The 18,338-nt window shown below is 40.7% G+C and overlaps 1 protein-coding gene across 3 annotated transcripts in view; it reads left to right on the forward strand.

Moving 5' to 3' along the window:
* Window positions 1–18,338, forward strand: part of PIBF1 (progesterone immunomodulatory binding factor 1) — a 234,868-nt gene that overhangs the window by 1,233 nt on the left and 215,297 nt on the right. For all 3 annotated transcript variants that reach the window (XM_061435063.1, XM_061435061.1, XM_061435062.1), the window contains exons 2-3: window positions 153–452; window positions 13,706–13,806. In XM_061435063.1, coding sequence (XP_061291047.1) covers window positions 201–452; window positions 13,706–13,806 — 353 coding nt within the window. In that variant the 5' untranslated portion in view covers window positions 153–200. The remainder of the gene's footprint in view (window positions 1–152; window positions 453–13,705; window positions 13,807–18,338) is intronic.

Here is an 18,338-nt window from a genome sequence, read left to right on the forward strand (position 1 = left end):
TGAGCAGTAATTTACCAATCTGTCTTAGATTTGGGGGTCCTCCCATTTGCCTAATAATTTCTTAGGGAATCCTTAGTATATCTTTGATAAACTTTCTGCTTTCCACAAAGAATGTTTGAATATATTTAAATCAATATTTTTTTAATCTACAGGAAATTGAAATAGAATTGGAAACGAAAAGTGACCCGTAATAATTTAAAATGTCTCGAAAAGTTAGCAAGGCATCAAAAAAAATGAACATCTCTAGCTCCCTGGAATCTGAAGATATTAGTTTAGAAACAACAATTCCTACAGACGATATTTCCTCATCAGAAGAGCAGGATGGCAAAATCAAAATCACCAGGCAGCTAATTGAACGGAAAGAACTGCTTCATAATATTCAGTTACTGAAAATAGAGCTATCACAGAAAAATATGATGATCGATAATTTGAAGGTTGATTATCTTACAAAGGTAAGATCATATGTAACTTTTGTTATCTGTGTGCTTTGTTGTCTTCAAACTGCAGATAAATAAGAATTAAACTTATGAATGTATAATCTGAACTTGATACTTTTAACATTTTGAGAAAATAATTATTGGTGTTTTTTTTCTAGCCAAGTTGTTTTTCTGCTTCACTGAGAATTAGCTCTGATATGACTAGCTGGGTAGGAAGAATCAAGATTATTATTACATTATTGAATCTGTTTAATCCTCTACCATGGAGATTTGATTTCTTTTATACCCTGCTATTTGATAGTTCCTGTGTCATAGTACCAAGTATAACAAATTCAGTTACCATAGCTTTAATAAGTTATCTGCCAAATAAGAAGGAATGCCTCAGTCCTTGTTTTTCTGCTTTTTGTGGTTTTTTTTATAGTTAGAGTATTTTATGTAAGACCTGGTAAAGTTGTCACTTGTGATAAAAAAATTTACAGTGATTTTAGAAAGATAGGAGACACTTCTTAAGTCTTACTACTCTGTCTTCTGAGAAAGTCTTCTCTTTCTGCAGAGAAGAGATACAGAAGATGGTAAACCCTCCATCTTTGCTCTTGACTTCCAGCTCTACCTATCTCCTCCCCTCCCATTTGGTTTCAGTTATGTCTTATCTTTTCTCTGTTAAGTCAGTCTTGGTAGTTCTTGTATAGGGATCATGCTCCTAGAAAAATTTCTTGACCACACGTCTCTAGGAAAATGAAATGTCCTAAACCCCAAGGTCTTGATGATGTAAAGAAATCGTTTAGGTACATTTTTAAAAAACATTAATAGTTAATGTTTACTGAGTGCCTATTCTGTGCCAGACTCTGCTCTGTGAGCTTTTCATGTGTTATCTCATTTGAGCCATACAACTGTTTGAGGTACAGGTGCTTTTAGAGCATCTTCTCTGACCCCATCAAATTAAATGAACCAATAGAATAAGTTAGATGGATATTTTGTGAACTACACAGTAAGTATTAGTTATTGTTGTGGTTATTGACTAAAATAATATTCTCATTGTGTTCACCCTGTTTATTTTCAGTGCCTTTTATACACGTTCATAGGATTACTTGCCTTGTTTGTTGGGTATTTGTCTCTGTTAATAGAGTGTAAGGTTCCTGAGCACAGGAACAGGGGACATCTTTGTAGTCCCTGTTAGCTTCAATGCTTAGAACTGTCTCTGGCACCTAGCATATGTTCGGCTGTTTCTTATATGAGTAACTGAACCCCATTTGCTCTTGAAAAAATGGAACCACAACTGGTTAATAGCTTACCAAAGCCATTCACATAGAAGTGGTGGAGCCAGGTGGGATTAACACCAGGAAGGCTAAAGCCTGTATTCCATCCAAGTGAGTCTCCTAAGACTTCCTTTTAGGTTCTGTGTGGTGTCACCTACAAAGACTAGGTCACTTGATATTTTCTCAGTGTATCCAGTGGTTTCCCATTTCTTTTCCTTGAGTCATATTTTTACTCCTCAAATGGATTCCCATGGCGATACAGGCTTGTGTATCTCTACCCTTAAGATCTCCTTCACTGGACTCACTGAAGAACGCCAAGGTAGGTCTCCATTCTTTGACCCAGGCAGTCAATAAATAATCTGTTTTTTAAAATACTGATTTATTTTTTGGTTGTGCTGGGTGTCTCTTGCTGTGTACGAGTGGGGGGCCACTCTCTAGTTGTGGTGCGAGGACTTCTCACTGCAGTGGCTTCTCTTGTAGCAGAGCGCAGACTCTGGGGCGCATAGGCGTCAGTAGTGTGGCCAGGGGGCTGGCTCACTAATTGTGGCACATGAGCTCAGTTGCCCGATTGCATGTGGGATCTTCATAGACCAGGGATCAAACTGCTGTCCTTTGCTTTACAAAAAGGATTCTTAACTACTGGACTACCAGGGAAGCAAGCCCTAATATTCTATTAAATGCCAACTGTATACCACATTCAAAATTACATTTTGTTTGGCCACTTTTTAAATTGCTCCTTTTCAACTTGCCTTGTGCTCAGTTGTCAATGGTTTCTCTTTTTAAAGTGTAATGTTTACATTCGGTTGAGTTCAGTCGCTCAGTCGTGTCTGACACTTTGCAACCCCGTGAATCGCAGCATGCCAGGCTTCCCTGTCCATCACCAACTCCCGGAGTTCACTCAGACTCACATCCATCGAGTCAGTGATGCCATCCAGCCATCTCATCCTCTGTCGTCCCCTTCTCCTCCTGCCCCCAATCCCTCCCAGCATCAGAGTCTTTTCCAGTGAGTCATCTCTTCCCATGAGGTGGCCAAAGTACTGGAGTTTCAGCTTTAGCATCATTCCTTCCAAAGAAATCCCAGGGCTGATCTCCTTCAGAATGGACTGGTTGGATCTCTTTGCAGTCCAAGAGACTCTCAAGAGTCTTCGTCAACACCACAGTTCAAAAGCATCAATTCTTCCACGCTAAGCTTTCTTCACAGTCCAACTCTTGCATCCATACATGACCACAGGAAAAACCACAGCCTTGACTAGACGAACCTTTGTTGGCAAAGTAATGTCTCTGCTTTTGAATATGCTATCTAGGTTGGTCATGACTTTCCTTCCAAGGAGTAAGCATCTTTTAATTTCATGGCTGCAGTGACCATCTGCAGTGATTTTGGAGCCCAAAAAAATAAAGTCTGCCACTGTTTCCACTGTTTCCCCATCTATTTCCCATGAAGTGATGGGGCAGGATGCCATGATCTTCGTTTTCTGAATGTTGAGCTTTAAGCCAACTTTTTCACTCTCTACTTTCATCAAGAGGCTTTTGAGTTCCTCTTCACTTTCTGCCATAAGGGTGGTGTCATCTGCATATCTGAGGTTATTGATATTTCTCCCAGCAATATTGATTCCAGCTTGTGTTTCTTCCAGCCCAGCGTTTCTCATGATGTACTCTGCATATAAGTTAAATAAACAGGGTGACAATATACAGCCTTGACGTACTCCTTTTCCTATTTGGAACCAGTCTGTTGTTCCATGTCTAGTTCTAACTGTTGCTTCCTGACCTGCATACAGATTTCTCAAGAGGCAGGTCAGGTGCTCTGGTATTCCCATCTCTTTCAGAATTTTCCACAGTTTATTGTGATCCACACAGTCAAAGGCTTTGGCATAGCCAATAAAGCAGAAATAGATGTTTTTCTGGAACTCCCTTGCTTTTTCCATGATCCAGCAGATGTTGGCAATTTGATCTCTGGTTCCTCTGCCTTTTCTAAAACCAGCTTGAACATCAGGAAGTTCACGGTTCACATATTGCTGAAGCCTGGCTTGGAGAATTTTGAGCATTACTTTACTAGCATGTGAGATGAGTGCAATTGTGCGGTAGTTTGAGCATTCTTTGGCATTGCCTTTCTTTGGGATTGGAATGAAAACTGACCTTTTCCAGTCCTGTGGCCACTGCTGAGTTTTCCAAATTTGCTGGGATATCGAGTGCAGCACTTTCACAGCATCATCTTTCAGGATTTGAAATAGCTCAACTGGAATTCCATCACCTCCACTAGCTTTGTTCGTAGTGATGCTTTCTAAGGCCCACTTGACTTCACATTCCAGGATGTCCGGCTCTAGGTCAGTGATCACACCATTGTGATTATCTGGGTCGTGAAGATCTTTTTTGTACAGTTCTTCTGTGTATTCTTGCCATTTCTTCTTAATATCTTCCGCTTTTGTTAGGTCCATACCATTTCTGTCCTTTATCGAGCCCATCTTTGCATGAAATGTTCCCTTGGTATCTCTGATTTTCTTGAAGAGATCTCTAGTCTTTCCCATTCTGTTGTTTTCCTCTATTTCTTTGCACTGATCCCTGAAGAAGGCTTTCTTATCTCTTCTTGCTATTCTCTGGAACTCTACGTTCATATGCTTATGTCTTTCCTTTTATCCTTTGCTTTTCACTTCTCTTCTTTTCACAGCTATTTGTAAGGCCTCCCCAGACAGCCATTTTGCTTTTTTGCATTTCTTTTCCATGGGAATGGTCTTGATCCCTGTGTCCTGTACAATGTCACGAACCTCATTCCATAGTTCATCAGGCACTCTATCAGATCTAGGCCCTTAAATCTATTTCTCACTTCCACTGTATAATCATAAGGGATTTGATTTAGGTCATACCTGAATGGTCTAGTGGTTTTCCCCACTCTCTTCAATTTCAGTCTGGATTTGGCAATAAGGAGTTCATGATCTGAGCCACAGTCAGCTCCTGGTCTTGTTTTTGCTGACTGTACAGAGCTTCTCCATCTTTGGCTGCAAAGAATATAATCAGTCTGATTTCGGTGTTGACCATCTGGTTATGTCCTTGTGTAAAGTCTTCTCTTGTGTTGTTGGAAGAGGGTGTTTGTTATGACCAGTGCATTTTCTTGGCAAAACTCTATTAGTCTTTGCCCTGCTTCATTCCGTATTCCAAGGCCAAATTTGCCTGTTACTCCAGGTGTTTCCTGACTTCCTACTTTTGCATTCCAGTCCCGTATAATGAAAAGGACATCTTTTTTGGGTGTTAGTTCTAAAAGGTCTTGTACGTCTTTATAGAACTGTTCAACTTCGGCTTCTTCAGCGTTACTGGTTGGGGCATAGACTTGGATTACTGTGATATTGAATGGTTTGCCTTGGAAAGGAACAGAGATCATTCTGTCGTTTTTGAGATTGCATCCAAGTACTGCATTTCAGACTCTTTTGTTGACCATTATGGCTACTCCATTTCTTCTGAGGGATTCCTGCCCGCAGTAGTAGATATAATGGTCATCTGAGTTAAATTCACCCATTCCAGTCCATTTTAGTTCACTGATTCCTAGAATGTCGACATTCACTCTTGCCATCTCTTGTTTGACCACTTCCAATTTGCCTTGATTCACGGGCCTGACATTCCAGGTTCCTATGCAATATTGCTCTTTACAGCATCGGACCTTGCTTCTATCACCAGTCACATCCACAGCTGGGTATTGTTTTTGCTTTGGCTCCATCCCTTCATTCTTTCTGGAGTTATTTCTCCACTGATCTCCAGTAGCATATTGGGCACCCACTGACCTGGGGAGTTCCTCTTTCAGTATCCTATCATTTTGCCTTTTCATACTGTTCATGGGGTTCTCAAGGCAATACTGAAGTGGTTTGCCATTCCCTTCTCCAGTGGACCACATTCTGTCAGATCTCTCCACTATGACCTGCCCATCCTGGGTTGCCCCACGGGCATGGCTTAGTTTCATTGAGTTAGACAAGGCTGTGGTCCTAGTATGATTAGATTGACTAATTTTCTGTGAGTATGGTTTCAGTGTGTCTGCCCTCTGATGCCCTCTTGCAACACCTACCATCCTACTTGGGTTTTTCTTACCTTGGGCGTGGGATTTACATTACTGGAATACTGGTTTATTCTTGAGACGCTTCCAAGTATAACAAATTAGAGCTACAGTCCTAGATACACAGTTTAAAATCCCAGCCCTTACAGTTACCTTGGACAGATTCCTTAATTTTTTTGTTCCCTGATTTCCTGTAAAATAATAATAATGTTTTGTACTTCATGGAATTGTTAGGAAGATTAATTAATGCACATAAACTCTTAGATGGCTGTGATGGAGTGTGTGCTTAGTCATGTCTGACCCTTGTACAATAAGTAATAGGGGTAGTTATACTTGCTCAACACTATATTATTATTATTATTATTATTATTATTATTATTATTATGTTGTATCCCATGGTGCTTTATATAAGTTTTTATTGTGGTGGTTTTCTGGTTGGACTGAAAATGTAGAAGAGTAAATTAGTCATGTTCCTGAATTTATGATACATAGTCATCATTGATCCTTGCAAGATAACTTATTTTGTATGTTTATTCTTTTATTACTGTAATTCATTTCCCTTCCTCCTCCTCCTCTTTATGTTTGCCTTTATCTTTTAACATTTATTCTTTAAAAAAATGTTTTTATTGAGGTATAGTTGATTTATAGTATTATATGTTTCAAGTGTACAACATAGTGTATCACAATTTTTATTCTTCAAATTATTTATTGATTTATAAATAAAATCAATAAATCAATTAATTTAAGTTAATAAATATGTAAATTCAGCTGTGCTGAATCTTTAAACTGCTCGCATGGTTTCTCTGGTAGTGGCTAATGGGGCCTGCTCTCTAGCTGCAGCGCGTGGGCTTCTCGTCGTGGTGGCTTCTCTTGTTGCAGAGCATGGGCTCTAGGGGGTGCAGGTTTCAGTAGTTACACAGCATGGGCTTTGGTTGTGGCGCGCAGGCTTACTTGTCCCGTAGCATGTGGGATCTTTCTGGACCAGGGATCGAACCTGTGTACCCTGCATTGGCAGGTGGATTCTTAACCACTGGACTACCAGGGGGACATCTCATAATTCTTAAAGGTTGTACTCCAGTTGTAGTTATTATAAACATTTATCTTGAAAATTAGTATTTTTCTTATTTTTTCCTTTAAATAAATCTAAACTGCATGTTTTGTTTTAGATTTTATTTCTTTTATAGTTTTTCCTTTCAACTCAGTGCTGTTTTTAAAATCCTTCATGTTACTACATGTACATGTGGTCCTTTGCTTCCAGCAGCCACACAATTCTGGTGTCTACCCATCTGTTCACCCCCTCCCACAGTGATAGGCCCGCAGGTTGCCTCCAAACCCTTGCCACCACATGTGGTGTGGCCTTCTTTAGACATTTCTCTTCCAGACCTGATTTGAGCAATTCTTTGATATATATTGGAGAAGGAAATGGCAACCCACTCCAGTATTCTTGCCTGGAAAATTCCATGGACAGAGGAGCCTGGCAGGCTACGGTCCATAGGGTTGCAGAGTCAGCCACGACTGAGTGACTGAGCACATTGACACACATACTCAGGAGTGGAATTTCTGGCTGCAGGGTATATGTCTACTTCATTTAAGTGTATTTCCAAATTCCTCTCCAGGGTAGCTGCCTACTCTACTTTCCTGTGTTTGTTTGTATACAAGCACTAGAGTTGTCCTGCTTGGAGACCCCTTCAGTTCAGTTCAGTTCAGTTCAGTCACTCAGTCGTGTCCGACTCTTTGTGACCCCATGAATCGCAGCACGCCAGGCCTCCCTGTCCATCACCAACTCCCGGAGTTCACTCAAACTCATGTCCATCGAGTCGGTGATGCCATCCAGCCATCTCATCCTCTGTCATCCCCTTCTCCTCCTGCCCCCAATCCCTCCCAGTGTCAGGGTCTTTTCCAATAAATCAGCTCTTCACATGAGGTGGCCAAAGTATTGGAGTTTCAGCTTCAGCATCAGTTCTTCCAATGAACACCCAGGACTGATCTCCTTTAGGATGGACTGGTTGGGTCTCCTTGCAGTCCAAGGGACTCTAAAGAGTCTTCTCTCCCACACCACAGTTGAAAAGCATCAATTCTTCAGCGCTCAGCTTTCTTCACAGTCCAACTCTCACATCCATACATGATCACTGGAAAAACCATAGCCTTGACTAGACGGACCTTTGTTGGCAAAGTAATGTCTCTGCTTTTGAGTATGTTATCTAGGTTGGTCATAACTTTTCCTTCCAAGGAGTAAGCGTCATTTAATTTCATGGCTGCAGTCAACATCTGCAGTGATTTGGAGCCCCAAAAACTAAAGTCTGCCACTGTTTCCACTGTTTCCCCATCTATTTCCCGTGAAGTGATGGGACCAGATGCCATGATCTTAGTTTTCTGAATGTTGAGCTTTAAGCCAACTTTTTCACTCTCTACTTTCACTTTCATCAAGAGGCTTTTTAGGTCTTCTTCACTTTCTGCCAATATATTTGCTGTCAAATATGGAAAGAAGTGAGAATCCTCATGGGCAGGGGAGCCTGTAGGGTTATAGTCCATAGGGCTGCAAAGAGTCAGACACAACTGAAGCGATTTAACATGAATACATGGGAAGAAGTATTATAAGGTAGAAGAATTAGTTTTTAATTTGTCAAATCCAGGGCACCTGGATTATAAAACAAACTCTTAACGTGTACTACTAAGGTTAAACACTGCCAAATTAAACTGTTATGTGCTGTAGTTTGTAAGATGCATTCTAGCTTCAGAGATGAAAAGTGTGAAGATACGTGAGTCTGGGATTGATGAAGGAACAGTATTCTTAGCCACTCATTTATTCTCCAGAGCTTACCTATGAATTGAACATCCCATATATGAAGGTGAAAATGTCACATTCAGCATTGAAAAAAATGAATTTTCCTGCATGGACTGTAGTGAAAATGGTTGGAAATCACAGGGAGGGTACGTTTCTGCTGAATTTAACTTGTTGCTATTAACATTTAAATGGCCTGATTTTAAGTTATTGAGGCTCCCGTCATCAGAAGCTTTCAAGTAGTCCTGAATGATCGAGTATCTTGAATATTATATGTATTTCTTCTATGGAAAAAGATTGAACCCACTGTCCAGTGTTCAGTTATTAGTATGAGAATCTTGAAAAACATTGGTTGCCAGTCACAAAAGTGTGGAAACCATAGCTTAAGCAGGATAAGGATTTTGTGTCTCTGGTATAACAGAATTCTGAAAATAGGCAATTTAGACCTGGCATTTACCATTGATATCATTAGAAACCCAGGCTCCTTTTAACCTTCTCGGTGGCTGTAAAAATAGCATATGTTTTTCACCTCAAAATCACAGATGGCTGATCTGCCGCCACTGTTGTGTCCATGCTCTAGGCAGACACAAGGAGAAGGGTGATGGAAAAATGCAGCATATGCCAAATGAATTTGTTCTTTAAAGAGCTTTCCTAGAGCTCAAGCTGGTGACCTTGATTGACTAGGACTATATAGCATGACTACACCTAGGTGCCAGGAGAGGGGAGCTGGGAAGTGTATATTTTTAACTGGACATGTTGTTGCTGCTAATAAAAATCAGAGTTACGTGAGAAAGAGAGGCGAGTAACAGTTTTTTCCTCTCTTCAAGGTCTTTCTTAGTTCAGAAATAAGTAAATCTGTATAATCTAACATCTCTCCACACCAATATGGGAACAATACAGTGCTTATGTTTATTACAGCTTATTACTGGTGGTATGCTGTTGTTCAGTTGCCCAGTCGTGTCTAACTCTTCATGACCCCATGGACTGCAGCACGCCAGGCTTCCCTGTCTTTCACTATCTTCCAGAGTTTGCTCAAACCCACGTCCATTGAATCGGTGATGCCATCCAACCATCTCATCCCCTGTCATCCGCTTCTCCTCCTGCTCTCAATCTTTCCCAGCATCAGGGTCTTTTCCAGTGAGTCGGCTTTTCGCATCAGGTAGCCAAAGTATTGGAGCTTCAACATCCATCCATGCAATGAATATTCAGGGTTGATTTTCTTTAAGAATGACTGGTTTGATCTCCTTGCTGTCCAAGGCACTCTCAAGAGTCTTCTCTGACACCAAGTTCAAAAGCATCAATTCTTAGGCGCTCAGCCTTCTTTATGGTCCAACTCTCACATCCGTACATGACTACTGGAGAGACCATAGCTTTGACTAGATGGACCTTTGTCAGCAAAGTGCTGTCTCTGCTTTTTGCTGCTGCTGCTAAGCTAAGTCACTTCAGTCGTGTCTGACTCTGTGCGACCCCATAGACAGCAGCCCACCAGGCTCCGCCATCCCTGGGATTCTCCAGGCAAGCACACTGGAGTGGGTTGCCATTTCCTTCTCCAGTGCATGAAAGTGAAAAGTGAAAGTGAAGTCGCTCAGTCATGTCTGACTCCTCGAGACCCCATGGACTGCAGCCTACCAGGCTCCTCTGTCCATGGGATTTTCCAGGCAAGAGTACTGGAGTGGGGTGCCATTGCCTTCTCTGCTTTTTAATACTTTTCAAAACTAATGGTCTAGTTTATTACTAGGACTCATGCTGCTTTGATTTCTCCGTCTCTAAAAACCCAAGCAGATTATTCACAGGATACTTCACAAGTACTGATTCTCATTCCCCACTCAGCTGCTTGCTGACTGAGAGCCCTGGAAGGGGAGTTGCTCAGGCCAGGCTTGCTGACCTTAGAGGACTGTTCAGTGCACTATTATGCACACTTATTGCTGCCTAACTCTCCTTGCTTACTCCACTTCCTTATTCCTCTCCTCCTCACACTTCTAGCCTGTCAGTTTTTAAACGCTAAAATCTCTTTTTGTTTATCTCTCATTAATGGTCCCTGGGTTCCTCATTGCTTGGGAAGTGCTGGAGGGTGTCTCCCTAGCTTGACTGTCTCTGAGTCGAGGGACTTAAATCTAGAAGTCAGTTGAAATTGTTAAAGTTCCCACCCTGAAAAAAGCAGAAGTTTCACTCCTTGTGGTAGCAGTCTTCTTGATTTGCAGAATGGTAATTATGAGGAATGTGGTCATCATTTGTTGATTTAAGGCATTTATTGAGACATGTGACCAGGAATACAGCAATGAATATGACAAGAGTCCTTTTTTTATGGAGATCACATTTAAGTGAGAGACACGTCATACAACAAATAAGCTGTCTTCAGGGTCATGTGATACAGCATTGCTTAGCAGTGGGAATTTTCTGCTTTAGATAGGAAGTCAGCAAACTTTCTCTGTAAAGGCCTGGGCAAGACAGTAAATATTTTAGGCTTTCCAGCTTGCATATGGTCTATTGCATATTCTTCCTTCCTTTTTTTTTTTTTTTTTTGGCTTTTAACAACTTTATAAATGTAAAACCTGTTCCTAGCTTGTGGGCTATATAGGAACAGGACATGGGCAGGATTTGGCCTGTCAATTTGATATATTAACCCTGCTTTCAATTGTGTGTTAGAGAAGCCATTTGAAGAGTTTAGGCAATTGGACTTATATGTCCTGATTTCTGCTTTCAAAATGTCACTGAAGCAATAGACTAAAAGCAGGTAAGGTAGAAGAGGAAGACAGTACTAGATAATTGCCTTGTGTAAGACTCCCAAGTTTTTGGCTTCATCTCCTGGAGCCATTTATTGAGAAATAGAAGGCTGGAAGAAAACTGATGTAGGAGGTAAAATATAAGTTCTGTTTTGAACACATTAAACTTTAAATGCCAATTAGACTCCCAGATGAAATTGTCACTTTGACTTTAGAGGAAAGTCCATGACTGGGGGTAGGTAGGGGTGTGTGTGTGTGTGTGTGTGTGTGTATGTGTATGTAATATACATGTAGTATACATCAGCATGTGAAAGTGTTAGTTTCTCAGTGACTCTTTGCTATCCCTTGGACTGCAGCTTCGTGTGTGTATATGTGTGTGTGTGTGTGTGTTTAGTATACATCAGCATGTGAAAGTGTTAGTCGCTCAGTGACTCTTTGCAGTCCCTTGGACTGGAGCTTCCAGGCTCCTCTGTCCATAGGATTCTCTAGGCAAGAATACTGGAGTGGGGTGCCATTCCCCTCTCCAGGAGATCTTCCTGACATAGGGATCCAACCCAGGTCTCCTGTGTTGTAGGCATGTAAGTACCACATAAAGCTTTGTTATTGGATGACATTACCTGGGGAGAGTAGAGGACCCCAAACCAAGTCAAGGGGTAGTCAAACATTAGAAATAGGATAGAGGGAAAAAATCCATCATACGAACCTGAGAAGCTTAAGAGGGTCCTGTGAGTTAAGGAAGAAGACCAAGAGGAGTATCACATAAGGTGAAAGAGGATGGAGTGGTCAACTCTGCCAAATTATGCTATCATGTAAGATAAATATGTAGAAATAACCATTGGACTGGGCATTATCGATAGGATTCATAACCTGAACAAATATTGTTATTGGAATACTACTACTACTAAGTCGCTTCAGTCGTGTCCGACTCTGTGTGACCCAATGGACGGCGGCCCACCAGGCTCCCCCATCCCTGGGATTCTCCAGGCAAGAACACTGGAGTGGGTTGCCATTTCCTTCTCCAATGCATGAAAGTGAAAAGTGAAAGTGAAGTCGCTCAGTAAGTGTCCAACTCTTCGTTACCCCATGGACTGCAGCCTACCAGGCTCCTCCGCCCATGGCATACTCCAGGCAAGAGTACTTGAGTGGGGTGCCATTTAGTGTGGGACAAAAACCATATGAAAGTTTTATTAGGGATTGACTTATGTTAATCTGCATATTTTAAAGATGAACAAGAATTGCCTGGGTTGAAAGGGAGAGAGTAAAGAATTTTTAAAATGGACTAAGAGTCAGCTCAGATGTATCGAGACATAAGAGAGAGCATAACATATTTGAGGAATGGTAAGCATTTATTTTGGCTAGAATAGAATTTTCTTTTAAGCTAATGACAACAGGCATGGTTGGCAAAGGCCAGATCAAGAAGGAGTGTAGAGGGACTTCCCTAGTGGTACAGTGGATAAGAGTCCACCTGCCAATGAAGGAGATATGGGTTCGGTCCCTGATCCAGGATTCCACATACCATGGAGCAAGTAAGCCCCAAGAGTCAGCACTACTGAGCCCAACTACTGAAGACCTTAATGCCCTAGAGCCTGTGCTCCACAACAAGAGCAGCCACCACAGCCAGAAGCCCATGCACCACAACGAAGAGTAGGCCCTGCTGTCCACAACTAGAGACAGCCCACAGGCAGCAACGACCACCCAGCACAGCCAGAATTAAATAAATAATAAATAACTTTAAAAAGAAAAAAAGAGTAGTGTAGAATGCCATGAACTTTGGGATTTATTCTGAAGACAGTGAGGATCCTCTGAAGGATTTAACACTGGGGAAATAACATTTTTGATAGCATTTTTAAAAGGTAAAAAGGAAGATAGTTTTGAAGATTCGCAAAACTGAAGGCAGGGAAAGAGTAGGAAAGCATTGTCATAATCTAGGTAAGATATGACAGGGATCTAACTGAAGACTTGTCAGTGGATGTTAAAGAGGATGGTGTAGTTGTGACACCTTTTTATGGAATAAACTCAACAATAAAAAAACTGATTTCTGATCAGAATAAGCAATGGGAGAGATGTATCAAATGTGACTGAGATTTTTTTGCTTTGGAGACCAAGGAGATGCAAAGAATATAAGATTAGGTGAGGTGGGTGACTAGGTTCATTTTGGACATTTGTAGCATCACCCATGTGGTAGTCAATTGAAGACATGTAGCAGTCAGATATGTGGATCTACAATATATGCAGAGTCTGGCCAGGAAAAAATTACCTGGGCAAGGCACCAGCATATAAACCCCAGTTGTCAAAGACTTTTTCAGTGAGATTAGATTAAGGGAAAAATAATCCCAATGACAGCCTGCTGAAAAACGATTCATGAGGCTTCAGAGTCAAAGCATAGTTTAACAACCATTTGTATGAAGTATGAACAAACAGAAGGTTTTATTAAATTTGCAAATTGACCTTGTCATTTACCCTTTTCTCTTAAGATTGAAGAATTGGAGGAGAAACTTAATGATGCACTTCACCAGAAGCAGCTACTAGCCCTGAGATTAGATAACCAATTGACTTTCCAACAAAAGGATGCCAGGTAAAAGTTTTAAAAAGAAACAATACCTATTCAGCAGTTAAAAATAATGTCATTACCTATTCATGCATGTGATTATAAGCTAAAATAGAGAAATCTTAAAGACAGTAATCATTTTTGCATCCAGACTAGGAAAAAACTACTTGATATAATACACAAAAATACAGAAAGCCAAAATTTGATATTCATTGAATAAATATTGCAGATATAAGTGACCCATACATGAAAATGGAAGCACTCTAAACTTATAACCACTTTACATTCTGTCTTTCTCTCAGCTGTTTGTAAGACCTCCTCAGATAACCCTTTTGCCTTTTTGCATTTCCTGTTCTTAGGGATGGTCGCGATCACTGCCTCCTGTACAATGTCACAAATCTCTGTCCATAGTTCTTCAGGCACTCTGTCTATCAGATCTATTCCTTTGAATCTATTTGTCACTTCCACTGTATAATCATAAGGGATTTGATTTAGGTCATACCTTAATGGTCTAGTGGTTTTCCCTACTTTCTTCAATTTAAGTCTGAATTTGGCAATAAGGAGTTCATGATCTGAGCCACAGTCAGCTCCTGGTCTTGTTTTTGCTGACTGTATAGAGCTTCTCCATCTTTGGCTGCAAAGAATATAATCAATCTGATTTTGGTGTTGACCATCTGGTGATGTCCATGTGTAGAGTCTTTTCTTGTGTTGTTGGAAGAGGGTGTTTGCTATGACCAGTGCATTCTCTTGGCAAAACTCTGTTAGCCTTTGCCCTGCTTCATTCTGTACTCCAAGGCCAAACTTGCCTGTTAACTCCAGGTGTTTCTTGACTTCCTACTTTTGCATTCCAGTCCCCTATAATGAAAAGGACATCTTTTTGGGTGTTAGTTCTAGAAAGTCTTGTAGGTGTTCAAAGAACCATTCAGCTTCTTTGGCATTACTGGTTGGGGCATAGATTTCGATTACTGTGATATTGAATGGTTTGCCTTGGAAACAAACGAGATCATTCTGTCCTTTTTGAGATTGTACTCAAGTACTACATTTTGGACTCTAGAAGGGAAATTGAAGGCAGAGGGGAAAAGGAAAGATATACCCATTTGAATGGAGAGTTCCAAAGAATAGCAAGGAGAGAGAAGAAAGTGTTCCTCAGTGATCAATGCAAAGAAATAGAGGAAAACAACAGAATAGGAAAGACTAGAGGTCTCTTCAAGAAAATTAGAGATACCAAGGGAACACTTCATGCAAAGATGAGCTCAATAAAGGACAGAAATGTTATGGACCTAACAGAAGCAGATGATACTAAGAAGAGGTGTCAAGAATAAATAGAACTATACAAAAATATCTTTATGACCCAGATAACCACGATGGTGTGATCACTCACCTAGAGCCAGACATCCTGGAATACAAAGTCAAGTGGGCCTTAGGAAGCATCACTACAAACAAAGCTAGTGGAGGTGATGGAATTCCAGTTAAACTATTTCAAATCCTAAAAGATGATGCTATTGAAATGCTGCACTCAATATGCCAGCAAATTTAGGAAACACAGCAGTGGCCACAAGACTGGAAAATGTCAGTTTTCATTCCAGTCCCAAAGAGGGGCAATGCCAAAGAATGTTCAAACTACCACACAATTGCACTCATCTCACATGCTAGCAAAGTAACGCTCAAAATTCTCCAGGCCAGGCTTCAGCAGTATGTGAACCGTGAACTTCCAGATGTTCAAGCTGGTTTTAGAAAAGGCAGAGGAACCAGAGATCAAATTGCCAACATCCGCTGGATCATCGAAAAAGCAAGAGAGTTCCAGAAAAAACATCTATTTCAGCTTTATTGACTATGCCAAAGCCTTTGACTGTGTGGATCACAACAAACTGGAAGATTCTGAAAGAGATGGGAATACCAAACCACCTGACCTGCCTCTTGAGAAATCTGTAAGCAGGTCAGGAAGCAACAGTTAGAACTGGACATGAAACAACGGACTATTTCCAAATAGGGAAAGTAGTACGTCAAGGCTGTATATTGTCACCCTGCTTATTTAACTTATATGCAGAATACGTCATGAGAAATGCTGGGCTGGGTGAAGCACAAGCAGGAATCAAGATTGCCGGGAGAAATGTTAATAACCTCAAATACGCAGATGACACTACCCTTACAGCAGAAAGAGGAACTGAAGATCCTCTTGATGAAAGTGAAAGAAGAAAGTGAAAAAGCTGGCTTAATACTCAAGATTCAGAACAGTAAGATCATGGCATCTGGTCCCATCATTTCATTGACAGATGGGGAAACAATGGAAACAGTGAGAGACTCTATTTTCTTGGGCTCCAAAATCACTGTGGATAGTGACTGCAACCATGAAATTAAAAGATGCTTGCTCCTTGGAAGAAAAACTGTGACCTACCTAGACAGCATATTAAAAAGCAGAGACATTACTTTGCTGACAAAGGTCCTTCTAGCCAAAGCTATGGTTTTACTACTAGTCATTTATGGATGTGAGAGTTGGACTATAAAGAAAGCTGAGTGCCAAAGAATTGATGCTTTTGAACTGTGGTGTTGGAGAAGACTCTTGAGAGTCCCTTGGACTGCAAGGACATCCAACCAGTCCATTCTAAAGGAAATTGGTCCTGGGTGTTCATTGGAAGGACTAATGCTGAAACTGAAACTCCAATACTTTGGCCACCTGATGCAGAGAAGTGACTCTTTGGAAAGGACCCTGATGCTGGGAAACATTGAAGGCAGGAGGAGAAGGGGATGACTGGATGAGATGGTTGGATGGCATTACCGACTCGATGGACAATAGTTTGAGCAAGTTCTGGGAGTTGGTGATGGACAGGGAAGCTTGGCATGCTGCAGTCCATGGGGTCACAAAGAGTTGGACACCACTGAGTGACTGAACTGTACTGAACCAGCTGTCTTAACCTTTCTTCATTTGCTTTGTAGAAAGTATTGATATATTCTGTGGCCCTTTGGATTCTTTTGGGCTGAAATACCTTCTGTTTGCCTGCCTACTTTCTCCAGCTCAGTTGTGCGCTTATCCAAAATTCCTTGTATTTTTCTCAAATATACATACCTATGCCAATTGTGCTTACTATACTTCTATAACTTAATTAAAATTATATTTTAAAATGAATACAAAGGCATATACATTTCTTTGCAAATTATAATGAATTCTTTGGAATGATTCAATAAAAGTGAGCGACTAAAAGATCGTCAAATAAGTGTAAGCAAGAGATGTTTAGAGATTGGGGCAGAAATCAAATCTGTAAAAAATATGCTCAGATTTCTTCTCAAGTGTCTTTTTAAAAGGTCTCCTGCCATTGTAAAGAAATTGAACTTGGAAATCATGAGAAATGATTTACAGAAAAACAAGGCACATCTCCACATAAAAAACCTAGACCCTGGGGGAAAAATGTTTCAGATGAATGTTTATTTCTGTATTTTAATTAGAGGTAAATGTAAAAGGAGGCATCTTTTCTGTTTATGAGATTTTACTATTTAACTGATATACTAAAAAATTATCTGACCAGTTATCAGCCACTATCACATTAGATGAGTGTGGTTCTCAAACTTGACCATGCATCAGAGCCACCTGGAGAGCTTGCGGGAGAAGACTGCTGGGCACACTCAGGGATTCTGGCTTGGGGTGGGCCCTGAGAATGTGCGTTTCTTCCAGCTTCCCAGACGATGTGAACACTGCTGCTGGCTTGTGGGGAACACTTTGAAAACCACTGCATTGGGTAATAGGGCTTCTATTCTAGTTCTTTAGACATTGATCAAATTAAATGAAGTGGGGAGACTAAATGTAGGAAACTATTGCTGTAATCCTCTTGATAGTGGTAAAAAGAGGTTGGATTCTGAATATACTTTAAAGGTAAAGCTGGTAGGATGTCCTGATAGATTTAGTGTGGGGTTTAGGAGAGAAAGAGGAATCAAGGATTGTACCAATCCTTGGCCTGAATAAATCAAAGGATGGAGTTGCTGTCAGTTAAGATGATGAAACCATAATGGAATAGGTTTGTGAGTGAAGAGCAGGAGTTTAATTTGGAACATGTTGCTATTGCTAAGTCACTTAGTTGTGTCTAACTCTGTGCAACCCCATAGATGGCAGCCCACCAAGCTCCCCCATCCCTGGGATTCTCTAGGCAAGAACACTGGAATGGGTTGCCATTTCCTTCTCCAGTGCATAAAAGTAAAAAGTGAAAGTGAAGTCGCTGAGTCATGTCCGACTCCTAGCGACCCCATGGACTGCAGCGGATATATATGAGAAGTCTGATCTAAAAAGATAAATCTGGGAGCCATTAGGATACAGACAGTATTTAATTCACAAGACTGGATGAATTCCCCAAGAGAGTGAACATAGACAAGAGGAGAGGACCAAGTAATCCCTACATTAAGATAAACAAGACAAAAAGAGTGGGAAAGTGTCGCCAATAAAACAGGAGAAAAATGAAGAGGAAAATAATATATAGTATCTAGGAAAGCAGATGAAGGAAGGAGAGGGCAGATATCTCAAGTGCTATTGACAGAAATAAAAAGAAATGAGAATTGGTTATCAACAATCTGGA

Source organism: Bos javanicus, chromosome 12 (assembly GCF_032452875.1).
Source record: "Bos javanicus breed banteng chromosome 12, ARS-OSU_banteng_1.0, whole genome shotgun sequence".
Lineage (NCBI taxonomy): Eukaryota > Metazoa > Chordata > Mammalia > Artiodactyla > Bovidae > Bos > Bos javanicus.